Below are 20380 nucleotides of genomic sequence, written 5' to 3'. Positions count from 1 at the left end.
CAGCCAGGTGATCCTGAGTGTAAACAGCGGGCACACTTAACCACCATTCTGCACCTGTACAACCATTCTGTTCTTCACTTTCAGTACAATAGTCAGTAATTACATGAGATGTTCAACACTTCATTAGAAAATGGCCTTTGTGTTGGATGATTTTGCCCCACTGTAGGCTAATGTGAATGTTCTGAGCACATTTAATGTGGGCTAGGCTAAGCTATGATGTTTGGTTGGACTAGATTATTTAAGTGCATTTTGACTTACAATATTTCCAAGTTATAATGGGTTTATTGGGACATAACACCACTGTAAGTTGAGGGAGGTACATACTGCTCTTATCCTTTCTCTTTCAATAATTTTGTCAGAATGTGTCTTGGTGTGACACACACACATTTTTTTTCCCTTTTCCCAGAGATAGTGTGCCCTTTCAATATAGTAGTTAATTTAATTTATTTAAAAAAATTGTGATTAAATGCCCATAACATAAAAATTAACATTTTAACCATTTTTGCTGTATAGCTTCATACAACTTCCTATTCTCCTCACCCCTCAGTCTCTGGCAGCCACCATTCTACTTTTTGTCTCTGAATTTGACTAAGTGCCTCATATAAGTGGAATCATACATGTTTATCTTTTTGTGAGTGATGTTTATCCCTTAGCATAACATCCTCAGGGTTGGTCCATGTTGAGCATGTGTCAGACTTTCCTTCATCTCTAAGCCTGAATAATATTCCATTGTTGGCTGTATCACATTTTGTTTATTCATTCATCCATTGATGGCCACTTGGGTTGTTTCCACCCTTTGGCTGTTGAGAATAATGCTGCTGTGAACATGAAAATACAGGTATGTTTGAGTTCTGTTTTTACTTCTTTTGTGTATATACTCCAAAGTGAAATTGCTGGGTCATATGTCATTTCTAGTTTTAATTGTTTTAAGGAACAGCCTAGTGTTTTCCACAATGGCTGCACCATCTTACTTTCCCACTAGCAGAGCACAGGTCTCCATGTTCTTGCCAGCACTTGTTGATTGATTGATTGATTGATGGTAGTCATTCTGATGGCTGTGAGATGGTACTTCATTGTGGATTCAGTTTGTATTTCTTTGATGATTGGGACTGTTGACCATCTTTTTTTGTGCTTGTTGGCAGTTTGTAGATCTTTTTGGAGAAACATCTATTCAAGTCCTTGGCTTATTTTATTTATTTATTTATTTTAAAATTTTATTTATTTATTCATCACACACACACAGAGGCAGAGACACAGGGAGAGGGAGAAGCAGGTGCCCTGCAAGGAGCCCAGTGTGGGATTTGATCCCGGATTGCAGGGTAAGGACCAGAGCTGAAGGCAGATGCTCAACTGCTGAGCCATCCAGGTGTCCCCCTTTACTTATTTTAAAAACTGAGTCAATATATAGTTTTAAGTATTTTCTTTTTTGACCTTTGGGAATGTCTGCATGGATTATAGTTTTTGGTAGCTGTTCTGTTCCCCCTGCCCCCTCCTAGGACTCCTATTATATACTTATGTTGGACTCTCTTTGCCCACCTTCTCTATGGCTTTCTGTTGAATGTTCTTTATCTCTTTTTTCAGTTCCTTTTTATTGTTAAATTTTCCTCTTTTCCTAGTTTTATTATTACCTGTGTTTATAGATAGGATAGGTTTCTAGTTTTATCACTCTGGTGTTCCTTCTGTGGTTTTCACAAAGCGACAAACACTTGGGCCATGTATTTGGTGAAATTTGCCTTCTCTTTTCTGATCTACCACTTGTATGTGGTCCTTCTCCTTCCTTTGCCCCTATTATTCATACTTATAATTTGGTTTCTACTCCCAGTAATTTTGTCTTGCAAATTGGAGTCTGAAGAGCCCCTACAGTGTCATTATTGTTCTTATGCTGGCCGTGGCACTTACCAGTTTATTATCTGTTGGTGATTTTGGAGTTTTCTGGTTTCCAGGGTCTTCAAATGTTTTATGGCTTTTTCTCCACTACCTTACACATTACATTACTTTGATCTTAAGATCCTTCCTTTATTTTTTTATTTTTTATTTTTTTATTTTTTTTATTTTTTACTTTATTTTATTTTTTTTCCTTCCTTTATTTTCTCAGTGTCACAGGCTGGGGCTTTTCCTTGGATACTGGGTTGTTAATTTGGGTGCCATTACAGGCTTTCCAATTTAAATTTCCAACATCAAGTGATCCCACAGTTTGTCATGTCAGAAGTATCTAAAATTTCATTTTTGAGATAGCATGGGTTTGTGATAAAAGCAGCAGTAGTCTCATCAAGTGTTGATTCAGTGAAACTTCACTGACTGGTAATGATGCAGCATTATTACAGATATTTTCAGTGTTCCCCAAGGTTAAATGTGTTTTCTTTTCAGGTGAGCACAGTCAAGGACACAAATCTTAAACATGTTAAACAATGTTTGGATATAATTAGGATTAATATTGGAAGCTATTTTCACTTGTTAATAGTAGGAGGTTGAATTTACAGTACTCATATGTGACTTAAAAAATCTGTTATTCTACCTCCACCAGAAGAATTTGCAATAGGTTAATAATAAACTGTGCAAGACAAGGTGGACTTTGGCAAGTACCTTCATTGTGGCAAAAATGACTTGGTTCATCACGTAATAAATTACTGTAGCATAAAACCTGGGATATACCTTATGTTACAAAGGCCACTCTTTATTAAGCAGCATCTTTATAGAAAAAAGAAACACTATAATAAATGTAGCTTCCATAGGGTATCTAACCATTGGTAGCTACATTTATCCCCAATATCATACTGTTGCATCTGTAACATCACAGAGTTTGAGTTATGTAAGCTCTCTTCTCATTCACAGGATAATTTTTTATCTCTTTGGTCGTTGATGCTTGTATTGGCAGCCTTTATCAAGATGCTTGCTTCTTCTGTGCTTATGTTCATGACCTCTTCTACCCTTTTGGGATGGATAGCACAATTTCAAGGCATATTGAAGATTACCAGATGCCTACATTTCTTCTTTGATTAAGCCTTGAATTTTGCTTTCTCCATAACTGCATTGTGCGGCTGTGATAATTAAACAGCTGCTCTGGAAAGTCAGCTGGAACTTTGGACAGAGAAATGTCACAGTGCATCAGCCAGTCCCACCAACTTGTCCTGACTTTGAGCATTTTATGATGTATCCAAAAGATTCGGCAGTTGTTGCTTATTTTAATTGGACAGCTTAGCCACATGAAAGGCAACTTTCTGTCCCCACGATAATGGTTAGTTTTAGTTCTGTGTCATTGTATAATCTTTTTGAAGATGTTTCTTGAGACAGTAGGCCTTCAAGTTTCAGGTCATATTCAACCACCTGGTACCACCAGTGCAGATACATGCACTGATACCTCTTATGCCTTGGTAAGTTTATACCAACACAGGCCATTAGAGCTGCTAGTCAGCTTATACCCTCACTGCAGGTAGCAGATTTTTTTTTAAAGATCTTATTTATTTATTCATGAGAGACACAGAGAGAAAGAGAGGGGCAGAGACACAGGCAGAGAGAGAAGCAGGCTCCATGCAGGGAGCCCGATGCGGGACTCTATCCTCGGTCTCCAGGATCACACCCTGGACCGAAGGCAGCGCCAAACCACTGAGCCACCCAGGCTTGCCAGGTAGCAGATTTCTTTCCAGAAATGGGATGAGGCACCTCAACATCAGGTGAAGAAACACTGGGGTAAAACTTAGGGAAATTCAGTACCCCCTCTACTCTGAAGCAGACATAACACCTTACTCCAGTAAAGATCTCTCTTGCTGATTTTCCTGGGGAATTATACTCATAATGATATAATAGGGAAGGTTTTGTTTTCCTTAATTCAGGCCAACTACAGCAGTCTTCTTCTGCTGACCAGTGGCCAGTCCTGACTACCATTAGTTATTTAAAAAACAGTGTATATTTTTCAATTTGAAAAGAAATTGAAAAATTGTGGTAAAATAGACATAACAAAAGGTAGAAATACCCCAAGTGTCCACTGATAGATGAATGGCTAACAAAATGTGGTCTATCCATACAATGGAATATTATTCAGTCTTAAAATGGAAGGAAATTCTGACACTTGCTACAACATGGATGAACCTGGAGGACATTATGAACAGGTGAAAGAAGCCCGTTACAAAAGGACAAATACTGTATGATTCCACTTACATGAGGTTCCTAAATTGTCAGATTCATAAGGCAGAAAGTTGGGGGCATAGGAGGAGGGGAACTGGGGCATTTAGCATCTGAAGAGTTCAGAGCATCAGTTTTGCAAGATGAAACAAGTTCTGTGGATGGATGGATGATGGTGATGGTTTGTAAAACGGTGTCAATGTACTTAATGACACAACTATATGCTTAAAATTAAAAAACATTTTTTTAAATTAAAAAAATTAATAATTGGAAAAACCCCAAGAAATTAGGACTGTTATTTGAATGAGATAAAAATACAGTGCACTTCATTTAAAATCAAAAGCAGGGGGAGCATGGGTGGCTTAGTTCGTTAAACATCTATCTGCCTTTGGCTCAGGTGATTGCAGGGTCCTGGGATTGAGCCTCACATCGGGCATCCTGTTCCTCAGGGAGCCTGCTTCTCCCTCTCCGTCTTTTGCTCCCCTTGCTTGTCCTCTCTCTCTCTCTCTCTCTCTGTCAAATAAATACAATCTTTAAAAAACAAACCCAAAGCAGAACCATTGAATTCAGGAAACTAAAAAAATAAAAGATGAGTTTTTTTAAAGGCCTATTTTTGCTTTCACACATGTGTAATAATTCTCATCGTGTCAGCCCTGGTCAGCAATGTAACACGCACTTCTCTCATTTCTGGCTGGTCCTGGATAAAGTAGCTACTTTCTAGCTGGCTTTTGAGACGCCTCTGGTCTAGTTCAGCAGCCCACTCCTCAGACTGTCCTGTGCAGCTCCTGTGTGCTTTCCATACCCAGACCCCTCAAACCCTGCCTGTTCCCTCCAGTTACAGGATATTTGTGCCTCTTCTTCCCTTGGTCTAGAAAACCTCTTTACCAAGTCTGAGGTGTATAACTCTTTACTGAAGCTGGACTCCAAGCTCTCAGAACTCCTTTTTATGCTTCGTGTCTTACCTTTTAGTTGCTTTCAGAGAGGGCTCTGCTTGGCCCTGACTCCTCCTTTTGCTATGAGAACCCCAGCCCTCACCCCACTCCATTCCTTGGCCCACCCAGGCCTCCTCTCCTACACTGTCCTCTCTCCTTGCTTTGTCTTTTCAACTCCTTTTACTATCAAAATTCACTTCCACTGATTCTTTGTTTTCTCCCCCACCCCCACCCCCCAGAGCATAGGCTCCCTGAGGCAGGGGTCTTTCAGGAAGGTGTATCCACCTGCCTCGAGGACCAGGCTTGGCTCATGGCAGGTGCTCAGTAGGGATTTACAGAATAAGCCAATGAATAGATGAAATGGGCTTTGATTCCTGCAGACATACTAACTCTGCATCCACTGTCTAGCTTCCAGAGGTAGATCAGTGGGTCTTTATCAGTTTGTGATGCCTTTTACAGTCAATATAGGTCTGTGAATACTTGGTGGTTTGTGATCATCAGGCCAGGAGTCCTGTTGATACCTAAGGATTGCTCTGGCTTTGTCATCTTGGGATGCCAAGTTGATTCTTTTTAATGGGCTTTGTTATTTTAAAAAAGATTTTCCTCACATCCTCAGACAGATTCTATGTCTAGTCCAGTGGTCTCTAGAATATCATTAGGACCAACAATTCAAGGCTGTAGGACTACTTTGTTGCCTACCTTTCACTTATTTTATGGATTGCTTTTTTATTCTTAACGTTCAGAGAAAACTGTTAAAAATTCCAGTGGTATCGTCTATCTTTATGAGCCCTAGTTGGCTTTAGCAATTCCTCGATCACACTGTTTAAGGGAGATTACATGTGCAGTTTGTAGGGTTACATCACTTTACAAATGGCATCTTAAATGCTTAAGAGCAAGAGAGTTGGTGATTACTTTTATCATGTCAAGGAGACAAGCAAAGTCTTAGGACTTTCTCTCTTGACATGTAACTCTTGATGTATTCTTTTAAGATGACCATATTACTATAAAAGTAGACACATATCTAACTGTCTTGGCTTGGTTTCCCCCTGGGATCATGATGTTTCCCCTTTTTCTTGGCTGGTGCCTAGAAACAATTTCATGGAGTCATGGTGGGTGAAAATAGAGTTGACAGGTTTGCATTTGAATGCTTTCCTTAGGACTCTGAGGTCTTTTTTCTTTCATTGAAACTGGAAGACTCTTGGTATGGCTCCCAGAAAAGCTGGGGTGTCAGAAGAGTGGGGTGTGGGGAACGAATAGGCCATGGGCTTCAGCTGTCAGGTGTGACTCAGACCAAGAAGTCCCCTTGAGGCCAGGGTACACTTGAGCAACTGGCCCACACTGGCCACACTTGCTTAGACTTTGTCTTGGGAGCCAGTGACTAAGGGCAAAGTGACAGCAGTGTCGGCGGCAAGCAACTGCAGCATGGTGGGCTTCCCAGGCAGTATTGCAGTGGCACAAGGGTGTGCCTACATCTAGCCCTGGGAGTGCCATCTGAGCTGTCTGCTGCTCAGTGCTAGCACTGAATCCCCTCATTCTCTGGGTGGGATTAGGGGCCTGGTGCTTGGCTTTGTTGCCCTCAGGATTTCCTTTTGCCTCCCTAGGGATTGTGCGTGTCATCCAATATTCTCTAGGCAAGTTACATTTTCCACTTTGGTCAGCCCACCTGTGTTCTCTTGCTTGCACACAAAAGTGCAGAATAATACCATGCTGGAAGAAGTGGACTCAGGCTGTCCAAAATCTGGACAGTGGTTGCAGGCCACCTGGGTCTGAGGATTCACCCAGGTTAGGGCAGAAGGCTGGGCAGTTCAACCAAGATGAAGCGATAGGTTTCTGACAGTCTGTGGCAGGTGTAGGGGTGCCAGTTTTCAGATTATTACATCGATCATCCAAAGCAAGAGGTGAACCTGAAGGCACAGAAGGTGACCTTGGGAGATGGAAGAGGGAGAGGTGTCTAAGGAAGTCAAGGACTGAGGAAGACTGGAGAAGAGCTGGTTGCTTCTAATGGTTTGTCAGGTTGGAGAACAGGGAAGATGAGCCCAAGGTCTTCAACTTTCTGCTTTCACCATGGCCTGATCATGAAGGATTTTCTATGATTGCACTGAAACAAAGGGAGTGTATGTGCATGTGTGCATGTGTACACTAAAAGAGAATTGCTGGGAGATTCAAAGTGTGACCCTTATGATTGCTGATCACACCAGCAGATATGTTTGCATCCTTGCCTGCCTCTTGTTTGAGGAAGATCATGATGGAATGTGGAGGAAGATTTGGAAGACAAACCCCACGGTCAGTCCCTGCTCAGCTATCTTTGCCAACCAAAGCAGGTTCTGGTCTGCCTCACTTGAACACCTCATCTGGGAGGCCAGTTTACTCATGCTTCTATCCCACCACCCCTTATCATATCCAGACTTGAGTCAGACCCTAGCAGGGCAGGTTCGTGTAGCTGCTATTACAAAGTCCACTAGGAGAAAGCTAGCATACCAATTGAACTTGGATTTTGCTGATTTACATAGATGCAAATTTGGCTAATGTATGCATGATTAGAATCCAAGGGTGCTAAACCAAGGAGGGACGGGCATAATTTTAGACTATGCCAAATTTATCAATGTGGGTGGACTTCCTCCAAAAAGAGCTTAAATCCCACACTGATCTGTAATCCATTGATTCTTTATCTTTCCAGGTCCTTTGTTCCCTCACATCCTCACCTCCTTCCTTACCCAATCTAATTTCTTCTAACTTACTTTCTGAGGTCAATCATTATCTTACCTCCATTGTTTGCCCCTTTACCTCCCTTGCTCTTCTCTTTCTTCATTGTACTCTTTTGGCAAAACTCCAAACCCACTGGATCCTACTCTTTGCTTACTCCATGCGTGAATCTGCCTAGCTATATATGACTGGTACAAAACACAAGACCATGCTACATGGTCTAAATAACGACATTTGTGGGTTGCATATGGTCTAATTTGGTCAGTAGCGTACAGTCCAACCTAATGCATCTGTTTTTAAGTTCCCAAATCGTGCATGGAGAGTCCTGGGGCCATGGCATTGCACAACTGAAGAGATAGAAAATAGACCCTCCATTTTTTTTTTTTTTTGATGAACAAGCAATATATTTACTTTAATCATTAGATGTGTATTCACTTCCCAATTATTTACAAGTAGGTTGTCTTTTTAGGATTATTAGCTTTGATTACCCGAGTTGCTATGTACTGTTGTCAAAATGGATTATGAAGGGTTAATTAAGTTGCTGTGTTATTTAAAATATATATATTTTTAAAAAAACAGACCCAAATTTGGACCTGTTTCTCATTGCTTGGGCCCACTGTGGTCTGCTGGTGGCTCACTGCTGAAGCAGGTGTGGTGTTTCCTTTCTTTCTCTCCCCAAAGAGAGAACTGAGCTGTGGTCTGCCCGAGTGTGAGGTTCCCTTGCTTTAGGGGAGAAATGTCAGCCTGTTGTTTTTTTACTGGGGTGTCAGACCAGCTCATTTGAGAAGGGGGGATTCTGTGGTGAAGATGGCCATAGATGTCGGAAGACAGAATCCCTGCCACAGTCCCTTTACAATGGACCAACTGGACCTGGAATACAAGAGGCTCAAAGGTGACCACGAGTGACCTTTCCCCAGATTTTCTGGGCTGCATAAACTACTTGAGATTCTAATACTACATGATGAAATTGAATTTCTTTCCAGGGGGGCAGAGGAACCTTAGAAGTATATCACTTAGAAAAACTTAGAGAGGTATTTCTTGTCTGAGTCTATCCTAGTGTCTATGTCCCTAGTCACTTCTCCAGCTACTGCTTCTCCTCCCCCCCACCCCCGCCCGGTTACCACTATATCAGCAGTCCAGAGCACCTCCTTATGGTCCTGATGTCTGATATGTTTAAAGTGAACACTGCTTACTGCAACCAAAATGTATAATTTTCATGATATAAGAAAAACATGGCTTGGTAGAAACTTTTTTGGAGAGTTGAAGTTTGTTGTGCTGTGGAGTTGGGAGCAGATAGATGTGATACATCCAAAGAGAGTGGAGGCCTTTTTAGACCTGCCTATGCAGCCTTGGGTGAGTCGCTGAGCCTCTATTTCTGCAACTGTGGAGCGGTGATAAGGAGCCTATCTGTGAGAAATCCAGTCAGAGAGAATTAACTGAGCTAGTCTGTATGCAGTACATAGAACATGTACCCAGTGCGTGTTATCTCCCCTTGCTCCTACAGAGGTCAGAGTAGCATGGAAGGGTCTGCTGTCTTTGGATGGTAAATATGTCACCAAGTTTCATTTGGATAGTTGAGAATTTTGGCTGTAATCTTGGTCCTTCTATTTAATGCCTTTTATTCTTTTTGTGCATGTGTGAAATGCTAGTGGAATTTATGTATTTTGTAGTCCGAGAATTGCTTTTAATTCTTGGGAAGATATTGGATTTTGTGAGTTTTTAAATCTAGTCGGGATAAATCCTTTGGGCAGTCTCTCCTGTTTTGTTAAAACAACATAAATCCTTATTTGCTATTACAGTATATATGGAAAGTTTTCACAGTGAAAACTCGGGCTTGAGCATTGGTTTGGCTTAGTCTGGTCAGCCCATTTGTGAAAGTGAGATTTTAGCTTTAGGTTAGAAGATGATGCTGTTTGGCACATCAGTGACCAATAGTCAGTCTGTGATTGCAGCTTCTCTCAGAAGTTGCTAGAACAGCCGGTGTTGGAGCTACTAAAACAAGTGTGTGGGATGCATCAGTTTTGTGTATCTGCCAGCAGGAAGGTATGACCATGTTTTCTGCCTACGATTCTGAATAGATGCCTAAATCATCAAGAGAATTTGAATACCACAAGTTAGTAACCACTGTCTCCTTCTTGCATAATTACATTTTATCCTTGTAGAATATATTAAAATGTACTTGAAAGTTTTAGTAAAACATAGATCACTTCTTGAGCTTTTTGTTTACCAGTGATGTTTTCTGAATAAAATATTTCCTCTTTATCACAGTATAGTGAAATAAATTTAAGTTTGCTATTTGTAATGTGGGATAAACATTAGAAATGGAACATTTCAGACAAACTTTTGATCCCCTGGTCCTCCCTACCCCCATGTTTGGCTCTCCTCAGGTGGGCCCTGATTTTTTTCTTTCAGGTTCCAGATCTGTGAGTCAGGAGTCTGTTTGATATCCTTGGCTCTCGTCAAGGTAGAAGATGCTCTTTACCCCTAAAATGGCCTATTTTCCAAGTAGTAAACTCTTTTAATGTGAAATTCTGAATTATTTAAAATTTCATGGTTAGTTTCAAAGTTTGGAATGTCTGTGAGGAGTCCTGGTGAAAAAGATAGAAGACATTTAAAGTATGTTTGTTGAATGAATCTTTGGTAGACAGATTTGCCTGCTCCCTTCCCCTACTAACTCCCCTTCTCAAGGAGAGCCACATGTAAAGAGTTTGCAAAGACAAGAGTGATAAAGAGCCATAAGAGGAAGAGCCATGACTCTGGGATCATGACCTGAGCTGAAGGTAGACATTTAACTGACTGAGCCACCCAGGTGCCCCAATAATATTTTTATTGTATCCCAAAATGAAAGCCATAGAAAGGGCAGCCCGGGTAGCTCAGTGGTTTAGCGCTGCCTTCAACCCAGGGTGTGATCCTGGAGACCTGGGATCGAGTCCCACATCAGGCTTCCTGCATCCAGCCTGCTTCTCCCTCTGCCTGTGTCTCTGCCTCTCTCTGTCTCTGTGTCTCTCATGAATAAATAAATGGAATCTTTTTTTTAAATACATTTTTATTTATTTATGATAGTCACACACACACACAGAGAGAGAGAGAGAGAGAGAGAGAGAGAGGCAGAGACACAGGCAGAGGGAGAAGCAGGCTCCATGCACTGGAAGCCCAACGTGGGATTCGATCCCGGGTCTCCAGGATCGCGCCCTGGGCCAAAGGCAGGCGCCAAACTGCTGTACCACCCAGGGATCCCTAAATGGAATCTTTAGGAAAAAAAAAAAAAGCCCTACAAAATCCAATGTACTCTCAGTTAGAATTTTAGATAGCATTATAAAGCCCTAAATGTAGTCTAAAAAATAAATGAAAGTAATTTTCAATAAATAATATGTAGTTTGATGCTTAGGCAGGTCTCCCACTAAGATATGTAATGAATGAGCAGATACTTGCACCTCTGCCCACCATCACCATGGACATGACAGCTGCCCCTGAGGCTGGGATGGGATATGGTGCTGGAGTGGCCTTGTCATCAGTGGCACGATTCTCTGAAATGCTGACCAGCTCTGTGTAAAGGTCTGGACACCCTACAGTTCCCTCAATTGACCTGGTGGTTGTAGTCCTGGTGGTTGTAGTCCTGGTGGTTGTAGTCCTGGTTGTAGTATATATCAGAACAATGGAGAAACTTGTGTTTAAGCATGGAAGAGAATTTCAGGCTGAGATTATTATATAATGATGGGGTGCCTGGGTGGCTCAGTGGTTGAGTGTCTTCCTTCAGCTCAGGGCATGATCTTGGGATCCTGGGATCAAGTCCTGCATCAGGCTCCCCACAGGGAGCCTGCTTTTCTCTCTGCCTACATCTCTACCTCTCTCTGTGTCTCTCATGAATAAATAAAATCCGTAAAAAAATAAACAGGTGTTGCAGTCACATTAGCATTTCAAGGTTAGCACCTCTTGTATTGAAGATGGCTACTATTTCTGGCCTGGCCATCATTCCCCTCATGCCAGGAGTGATACAGTCCTATGATAACCCAGAGTACCCACAAGAGCCTGGAGAGTTACTGCTATAGAGCTGGGCTCAGCGAACTTGTTAGGTCCTGTCCCTTGGTGTGAAAAGACTGCTGAAGACAGAACCTGAAGCCTTGTTCTGGAATAAGAATGTATGTTCTGGAGCACCTCCTCCCCACTGAGGTGCCTTCAGCATATCTGAGTGTGGGGGATGTGAGCAGGAAGGGCAGCCCCAGCCAGGACTCCTATAATTGAAAGGGTCCTACTGTACCCAGGGGCCTCTTAGTCATATCAACTTTTCCAGTGGAGACCAAGGTCTACAGAGTGTGTTAAAGCACTCAGGCAAAGGCTGGCAGGGGGGTTTGGCTTACTTCTAGCTCTGCCTCTCTTTTAGTCAGGTGACTTAAATAGAACTCCTTAGCGTCTCTGAGCTTCCATTTTCCTCAGATGCAGAATGGGCATGAAGCCTTTATGCTTCAGAGTTCCTGTGAGATCCGAAATGAGGTGATGTATGTAAATGCTGTGTAAACCCCAAGGTAGAATTCCTATTAGCCCATTGGAACTTAGTCAAATCAGCAGACGTCTCTGGATGTCATTCTGTGTAAGACAGGGAGTCAATGTGTATTAGTCACGTCTTTCTTTGTTCTATATTTTAATACTTTGACATTTTGGGACCTGGTTGAGCCTAGAGAGATGCCCTTCCCAGTGCTCGCTAACTGCTAGAGTTAACAAATGACTTGTCTACAAGTATGCCTCTCAAGTGCAAACCAGTCATTCCAGCATGCATATCCCCAAGCACCTGCTCTATTGAGCTCTACACTATGGGCCACTTTACCTGTCCACCTGCTTTACCCACTCTGGGGTCAGTTACCAGACAACTAGGGACAGCCCCTATGCCCAGAGCTGGGTATAGCTATTCCTAAGTCTGTTTACTCTGCCTCACCTGATCCTTCCCATGGAAACCACAACAGAGGCTCTCGCCCATGTGTTCCCCTCTCTCTGCCCCCTGACTGACCCTGGTGCTTCCTCATGTGGCTCTGTGGTGTGCTGTGCCTTCTGTCTCTGGGCAACTGTGAGCAAAACCTCTTCCTTCTCTGGGGATTTTATGTCTGCATGTCTAACTGTACCTGATCAAAAGAAATTCTGGGTCCTCTTAAAACATGGTGCCTGTTCATGCCTGTCCAGAGGTTTTCAGTGAGGATAAAGAGAAGAATGCACAGGGGAGCACTTGAAGTCTGAAGACTGGTGTGATGACAATCCTGTGGCCTTTCTAAAGTGGGCTGGGAACAGATTCAGGAGAAAAGTTGAGAATGGATCTCAAATTTATTTTGGGATCATTAGGACTGAGGCATTCTCAGGCTCCTGAGGTGAACACGTGGGTCTCTCTTCGTAGGTTCTCTTGGGAATCTTTGCTAAGTGATGGTGGCTCAGGCTACAGAAGTAGACACAGTTACCCATGAAAAGCATGTATGATGAGAGGTACTCACGGCCTGAGGACAGAACTCCGGAGAACTATGGGGTCTTATGGAAAACTGGAAGAGAAAATGAAAACAAGAGGCGGAGGAATGGTCCAAGAAGTGGAAGGACAACGAGACGCGAGAGAAGTATCACAGGAGCCAGGGGAGGGCGTGGCCAGCAATGCTCTGCACTGCACAGAAGCATGTGTCCTAATTAGGTTTGGTAAGGAGAGGATCAAGGGCAAATTGTTAAGAACAGTGGGGGGCAGAAGCTGGATGATGTAAAGCAGAATTAAGAGGTGGAGAGGGGTGGGAAGGTAGGGGTCAGGAAGGTGGGAATGGAGGCTGGCCTGAGGGAGAGGCCTGACCGGGTTTAATGGTTTCGTGTAGGTTCAGATAGTTGAGGGTGGGGGGTAATGAAGAAACCAGTAGAGAATCAAGGATCCAGAATATACATTGAGAGATTTATCTCCACTGGAAGGGAGCTCTGCTTTCTCTCCTTCTTGGGTCTCTTAAGTTGGGAATGTCATAGCTGTAGGTAAGTTTATGGTGGTGGGAGAAACCAAATGAAGACCTTCCTGAAACTCTAGGTGGCAGGTTATCACAAGCCTACAGCTGCCTATTTCAGGAAATAAAACCCCATCAGAGATTGTTTTGAGAAATAAATGAGTTAATGCTTTTGGAAGACATGTCTGGCACATAGGAAGGACTTTTAAAAAATGTAGTTTCCCAAAAGCAAATTAGGGTTTAAATAAGTATTTATGGGTTTGGCTTGGGATCTAACCTCAGCTGTTTATAGCATGGTTTCTTTGGAAAAATATGTTCCTAGTTCCAAATAACTGACTCATAAGCAAAATTATGGAATGCAACTTGGGGTATTATCAGTGATAAACTGTGGTACCTTTCCTTTAATTTGAAACATACTAAAAAGAAAGAAAAATATCACCAGTAATTCTAAAAATTCCTCTGAATTTCATAAAGTAGAATTTCCTCTCTCTTTGCCTTCCACCATATTATAAACTGTGTGAGCTATAGCCTTCCTATGTCTATACTGAGATCACCAAGGGTGCATGTGCATGTGCATGCACACACATGTACCTCCCCCCCCACCCCCAAAACCTTTATATGGACTTTTGCTATCTGAAACTCTTGGGAGCTAATGTGCTCACAGCCTCTTAACTGGACATGTGAAAGGCTTTGCTTTCTATATTGGAAACTCCCAGAGGAGACTCTAATTTATTTCATGTTACGGTTCCTATCCCTGGGAAAAAATCATAGTGGCTGGAGCTGGGGGGCCATGTAGAAAGAGTATGATTGGAAGTTCTTTTTTTTTTTTTTTTTTTTGATTATTATATAATGGCAGTTCTGAGTAGAATCACATGGATGAAGGAGAATTTATAAGAAAAATGGAATTTTAGGCAGATAAAACAACACATATCACTTGAGTAATATAGTTTTATCCAGTTATTTTTAATGGCTGCATATTACTCTGTTTTATGAACATAATCCATGTAACCATTTTCCTTTTGATAGAGCTTAGACAGCTCCTTAACTTTTTTTTCTATTTGAAACACAGAAATGTAATTTTCATGTGTAGAGATCTGTAATTAAGTGAATTACAAAACAACTTTGGCATATAGACTTTTACCGTGGAACTAATCCTCCTACTATCTAGAATTATAATTCTTTGTAATGAGACTTTTGGACTTGATTTACCATCAGAGGATGAGTTTTCCAAGGAAGTATAATTTGGCTCATTTTAGGGGCTCTGTTTTTACATCTTTATTTTTGGGTTTCTTCACCATTTGAAACCGGCTTGTTATCTTTTGAGTGGGCACAAGGCCATTGTGCCAGATGGCTGTGACTATAGGCATGCTGGGCAGGAATGTGTGACTCTCACTTGGGTAATAGAGGCTAGATTTCTCCTGGGAGTGATGAGCCAAGAGGATGAGCATCCTTTCATTCGTTTAGAAGAACATGTGGCTGTTCTTTCAACTCATCCTTCTTCTTCATCTTTTTTTTTCTTTTTCTTTTTTTTGGTCAGCCCTCACATTGAGACTGTAGCTTCTAATTTCAAAGGATGTAGAGGTGCTTTATAAACCTTGATGGTATTTTTATGGAGTGGAGTTTCCAAATGCTGTAAAATGTTACTGTCGGTCACCTAGTATCAACAATATCCCTTCCCTAGGATATCTGCTTCCTGAGGGACGTATCATTGAGTCTGTCTTCTTCAAGTACAACAGCACCTAGAAAGTAGGATGAATTCAGGAAACATTTGTTCATTGAATGAGTCTGTGGTTTCTGCAGGGCTGATCCATGGGCTAGCGGTCTCAATTATGGCATGCACTGTCATTCTCACTGGGCCTACTTTGTTGTAATCCTAGAGGCAAACAGGGAAGTCTGAGAGAATGGAGGTCTCTGTTGAGTCAGGAGGATTCTGCTCCCCTCCTCCACCAAGAATCAGTAGAAGGGACTTAGCTTGAGTCCATGGGCTAGGGAATGAGCTTGAGGGGATGGACCCGTGAAATTTTACACAGAAGCTTGGGTCTTGTGTAGGAGTTCATTTTTCTGAGGAGGAGATTGTCTTTCATCAGTATCTCCAGGGCCCCTGAAGAAATGAGGTTGCAAGACTAGTGGGTCTCCTGCAGACCCTTTCTGTTGTTGCTTCTTTGATTCTACACTGGTAAGGAAATGAGACAGGCGTTCTTGGAGATTACCTAGGAGTAAAGCAGTAGTCTGTGTTTCATATCACCTAGGGCTACATGTCAGTATGTGAGGAAGCGCAAAGGTCATACAAATCTTGTTAAATAACTGGGGTAAAAATAGGGAAGAGAATGAATTGATCGGTTTATTTTCTTCTAAGTATGTTTTAGACATACTTGTCTTTCTACTCATAAGTTGAGGACAGGCTCATGTTTCTCAAGCTTGTCTTCCTGCAGAACCCTTTTTTAGTGCAATGTTAACTCAGATATCATTGACCAATTAGAAAGTACCCTGAAACCTAAAAGAGATTGAATTGATGATACAAGGTGAGAAGGTGCATAAATGGCATTGGGAATAGAAGTGTGCAACAAGAGGGGGGAGAGCATGGAGAAATTAGGGGTTTCACCTCAGACCCTGAGCAATTCTATTTAGAAGCCCAGGAGAGCAAGTGGAGCCAAAAACCAAAACCAACAGTGTGGCCAGATTAGGGGAAACCAGGAGAATGTGTTGTTAAAGGAGTTTGAGAGTGGAAAATATGACCAGAAGGAGCATGTGTTCAACTGGGTTGATGACATCTTAGAAGCTGAGCAGAAGAGCAGAATTGCATCCTTTGGATGCCACAACATGGAGGTTGCTGGTGACCATTGCGGGACAGGTTTTGTGGAAGAGAGGTGACAAAGTCAGATGGGAGGCGAGAGTGGAAATGTGGGAGCAGACATGGTTTTCTAGAGGTGTTAGGCTGTCAAGGATAGAAAAATGGGGAGGCACTGGAAGAGTATGGGGCTCACATGCTGGAACATCTGGGAGGGAGCGGCTGCTTGCTAACTGGCTGTTGTCAAGTTTCTGTTCAGCAGGCTGTTAAGAGGTAGCAGGCTGGGGCTCGTCTTGAAGCCAGGAATTTGTCAGTGGGGGTTGCGGGAATGATTCTGAGGGTCTCTCTAAGATAAAAACACCATTTTCTGGAAGCTTGAGGGGAGCATTTAGTTTTTGAAAGAGAGACACTTTCCTTGTGATAGAATGAAATTGTGACCCTATTTTCTCTTTCATTTTTCCTTTCATCAGGTGATTGAAATGTTTGCAAGGACCTTACAATTCAATCTTACAGGAATGCTTTTTCCCTCCAAGCTTGACATTATATCATAAACATGGAATTTTAATTTTACTTTTTGCATCCAAGCTTAAACAATTAATTCTTGTACTCCAGTCTATAGAATGCACCTCTCCTTGGTATAGCATATTAAGTATTCCCATTGGAAGCATTTGGATTTAATAAATACAGAATCAATTAGCTCATTTTGGAAATAAGTCTCAGTTAAGTTCTTTTTTTGAGTTGCTAAGTTTTTCTAATTACTAAAAAATGTACATATTAGGAGAGGAGAGACTTATTTTTGTTTCTTCACCTTCTGTTTATGGTTAGTTTTTTTGTTTCTGTTTTCTGGGTATATAGTCCTATGAATGTACATAGATTCCTGTAACCACCACCAAAATCATGTAGAGAACAGTTCCATTACCTTAAAAAAAATTCCCTTATTACGTGCTACTCCTTTGTACCCCCAACTCCTGCCAACTACTGATCTGTTTTCCATCACTATAGTTTTGTTTTTTTTGAGAATGTCCTGTAAACAGAATCATACAGTATGTAATTGTTGTGCCCAAGATCGTGAATCCGAGAAACCACCGAGGAGCCGACACCAATGAAAACACACGAGGGTTTATTTACAAGCTCAAGCTTGGGTCCAAGTATACCCGACACAGCGGAGCAGGGACTTGGACCCCGAGACTTAGCAACTTTATAGGGGCCAGTGGACAATGGGATACGTGGAAAGTTGCACAGTCATGCTGGTCCACTTGCAGGTGGCTGATTTAATTACATTTTACCCTACAGTATCCATTTGAACTGGCCTATCATTGAGCCGGATTTCCGGTTAGGGTGTGCCCTGGTCTTTGACTAGGGCGGGGCAGTGCCCTAAGCAATAAGCAGGTCAGCACAAGGCGGGTGCAGCACAAAAGAGAGTCAGTCCTGCTCTGCTTGTCTAGGGGTAGGGGATTTTGTTAAATTTCCTGGGTCCCACATTCCCCCTTTTTCAGAGGATCCTATGCAGGACCCAATCATGGGTCCAGGTTGCTCTCAGAGTGAGCCAGGGGGAATGATTAAACCAGGATTGTAACCAACCTTGTTGCTTTTCTTGCTCTCATTTACATTTAAGGCAGCACATAACCCCCCCCCCCCTTTGTTGTAAGAAGACTAATTTTAATTTTTTTTTATTTTGAAGGACAACCTCGGACTAGGGAGTCTTGGAGGTGGGAAATAAGTGAGAACGGCACAGTCTTAGCTTTAGGGGATTGTCCTTGTCTGGTTGGCTTTTCCATTCTCTAACAAAGTCCTTGAGAATGGCGTGTGGGTCAGCTGGCCGGACGTGGGTGTAGTGGACCCAGGGAGTAATCCCTTCGACCTTGAGAGCGGTGGGAGTGGTCAGGATCAGGAGGTAGGGTCCCTTCCAGCGAGGTTGAAGTGTCTGGTGTTGGTATCTCCGCACATATACCCAGTCACCTGGCCGATATCTATGGGGGTCCGGGGGTGGCCCAGTCTCTTAGAGGGCCCTCAGTTTAGGCCACACCTGCTCATGGGTTCATTGTAACATTTGGAGGGAGAAAAGAAGTTGGTGATCATCAAATTCAGCAAGCACCTCAGGTTTTAAATTGGGGATAATAGGTGGAGGAAGACCGAACATGATTTTGTAGGGAGTCAGTCCCATCTTATATGGGGAGTTCCTCACCCTATATAGGGCGAAGGGGAGGAGAGTCACCCAGTCCCCGCCAGTCTCCAGGGCTAATTTAGTTAAGGTCTCCTTTAATGTTCTGTTCATCCTCTCTACCTGTCCTGAGCTCTGGGGCCTATGTGCACAATGTAATTTCCAATCTGCCCCAAGTACTAGTGCCACTCCCTGTGTTACCTTAGAGACGAATCCTGGGCTGTTGTCTGACCCAATTCTAACGGGAAACCATACCTCGGTACGATGTCTTCCAGTAGTTTCTTGGTCACGATCTGTGCCATTTTATGTTTGGTGGGAAATGCCTCTGTCCATCCTGAAAAAGTATCTACAAACACTAGTAAATACCTATACCCGTATTTTCCAGGTTTTACCTCAGTGAAGTCCACTTCCCAGTAGGCTCCTGGGCGGCCCCCTCGGAGCCGGGTGCCCGGGTTAGATCCGTGGGCAGAGGCATTTGTTAATTGGCATGCACGGCAGCGTGCCACAATCTGTTGGATCTTTGCTTGAGAGTCTTTAATAGTGATCTTTGCACGTCGTATGAGGTCTTCCATCTTCCTTGTTCCCATGTGAGTACTCCGATGCATTTTGGATAGGACTCGCTGTCCTAGTTCCTCTGGCAAGATGATGCTGGAGTCCGCGGCCCTCCACCAGCCACACAAGCACTGGGTCATAGGCAAGCATTTGATCCAGTGTAAGTCAGCATCAGTATAGTTGGGGGTGTCAGGCAGGGTCGGTGCCCCCGGATCAGGTAGCGTGGTAGCTAAGACCTGGGTCACCAGAAGGGCTGCCTCCTTTGCTTTTAAATCGGCTCGCCGGTTTCCCCTGGCTACTGGCGTGTCTGCCTTTTGGTGCCCTGGACAGTGGATGATGGCTAGGGCCTTGGGCAGCCAGAGGGCCTTTAGGAGTTCAAGAATCTCCGTTTTGTTTTTAACAGTCCTTCCCTCTGCTGTCAGAAGCCCTCTCTCCCTGTAAAGGGCTCCGTGGATGTGAGCGGTGGCGAAGGCGTACCTGCTGTCGGGGTAGATGTTTATTTGTTTACCTTCCCCCATGGTCAGCGCCTTGGCCAGTGCGGTCAGTTCTGCCCGTTGAGCCGACGTTCCGGCTGCCAGTGGCTCTGCCCAGACAGTCTCCGTCTCCGTGGTTACGGCTGCCCCCGCATATCTGAGTCCTTCTTGGACAAAACTGCTGCCGTCCATGTACCAGGTGACGTCCGCATTCAGCAATGGCTGGTCCTGGAGGTCAGCTCTGATTCCGTGCCCCTGTGCCAAAATTTCTTAACAGTCATGCAGAGGGGTTCCCAGTCTGGGTTAGGGAGTAGCCTTGCCGGATTCAGGGTTGTTGGTGGCTTAAATAAAATTCTGGTAAGGTTTAGCAGTAGGCTCTGATAATGGGTCAGACGGGCATTGCTGATCCAGCAGTCTGGGGGCTGTTTGAGTGCCCCTTCAATAGCATGTGGGGTAGTAACATGCAGTTCTTGCCCCATGGCCAGTTTGTCTGCGTCCTTGACCATAGTGGCCACTGCAGCAATAATTTTTAAGCATGGGGGCCATTTAGCAGCCACCGTGTTCAGCTTTTTGGAGAGATAGGCTATGGGTCTCTTCCAGGGACCTAAGTACTGGACAAGGACCCCTTTTGCCACCCCGTCTTTCTCGTCCATATACAGGTAGAAGGGCTTGGCTAGATCGGGCAACCCAAGGGCTGGGAC

The 20380-nt window shown here is 43.2% G+C and overlaps 2 protein-coding genes across 5 annotated transcripts in view; one reads left to right on the top strand and one right to left on the bottom strand.

Annotated features, from left to right (window-relative positions):
• The window catches only part of ENTREP2 (endosomal transmembrane epsin interactor 2), a 446252-nt gene that overhangs the window by 34862 nt on the left and 391010 nt on the right, over nucleotides 1-20380 (top strand). The window lies entirely within an intron of this gene.
• LOC144290510 (uncharacterized) lies at nucleotides 17613-19895 on the bottom strand. The gene is made up of 2 exons (XM_077859829.1): nucleotides 18910-19895; nucleotides 17613-18519 (listed from the first exon to the last, which is right to left on the bottom strand). Exons 1-2 carry the CDS (start codon nucleotides 19869-19871, stop codon nucleotides 18504-18506), a joined length of 978 nt encoding a protein of 325 aa, XP_077715955.1. The 5' UTR covers nucleotides 19872-19895; the 3' UTR covers nucleotides 17613-18503.

The sequence above is a fragment of the Canis aureus genome, chromosome 2 (genome assembly GCF_053574225.1).
Source record: "Canis aureus isolate CA01 chromosome 2, VMU_Caureus_v.1.0, whole genome shotgun sequence".
Lineage (NCBI taxonomy): Eukaryota > Metazoa > Chordata > Mammalia > Carnivora > Canidae > Canis > Canis aureus.
The sequence above is the reverse complement of the archived record's forward strand: the minus strand, read 5'-3'. Positions and strand labels throughout refer to the sequence as shown.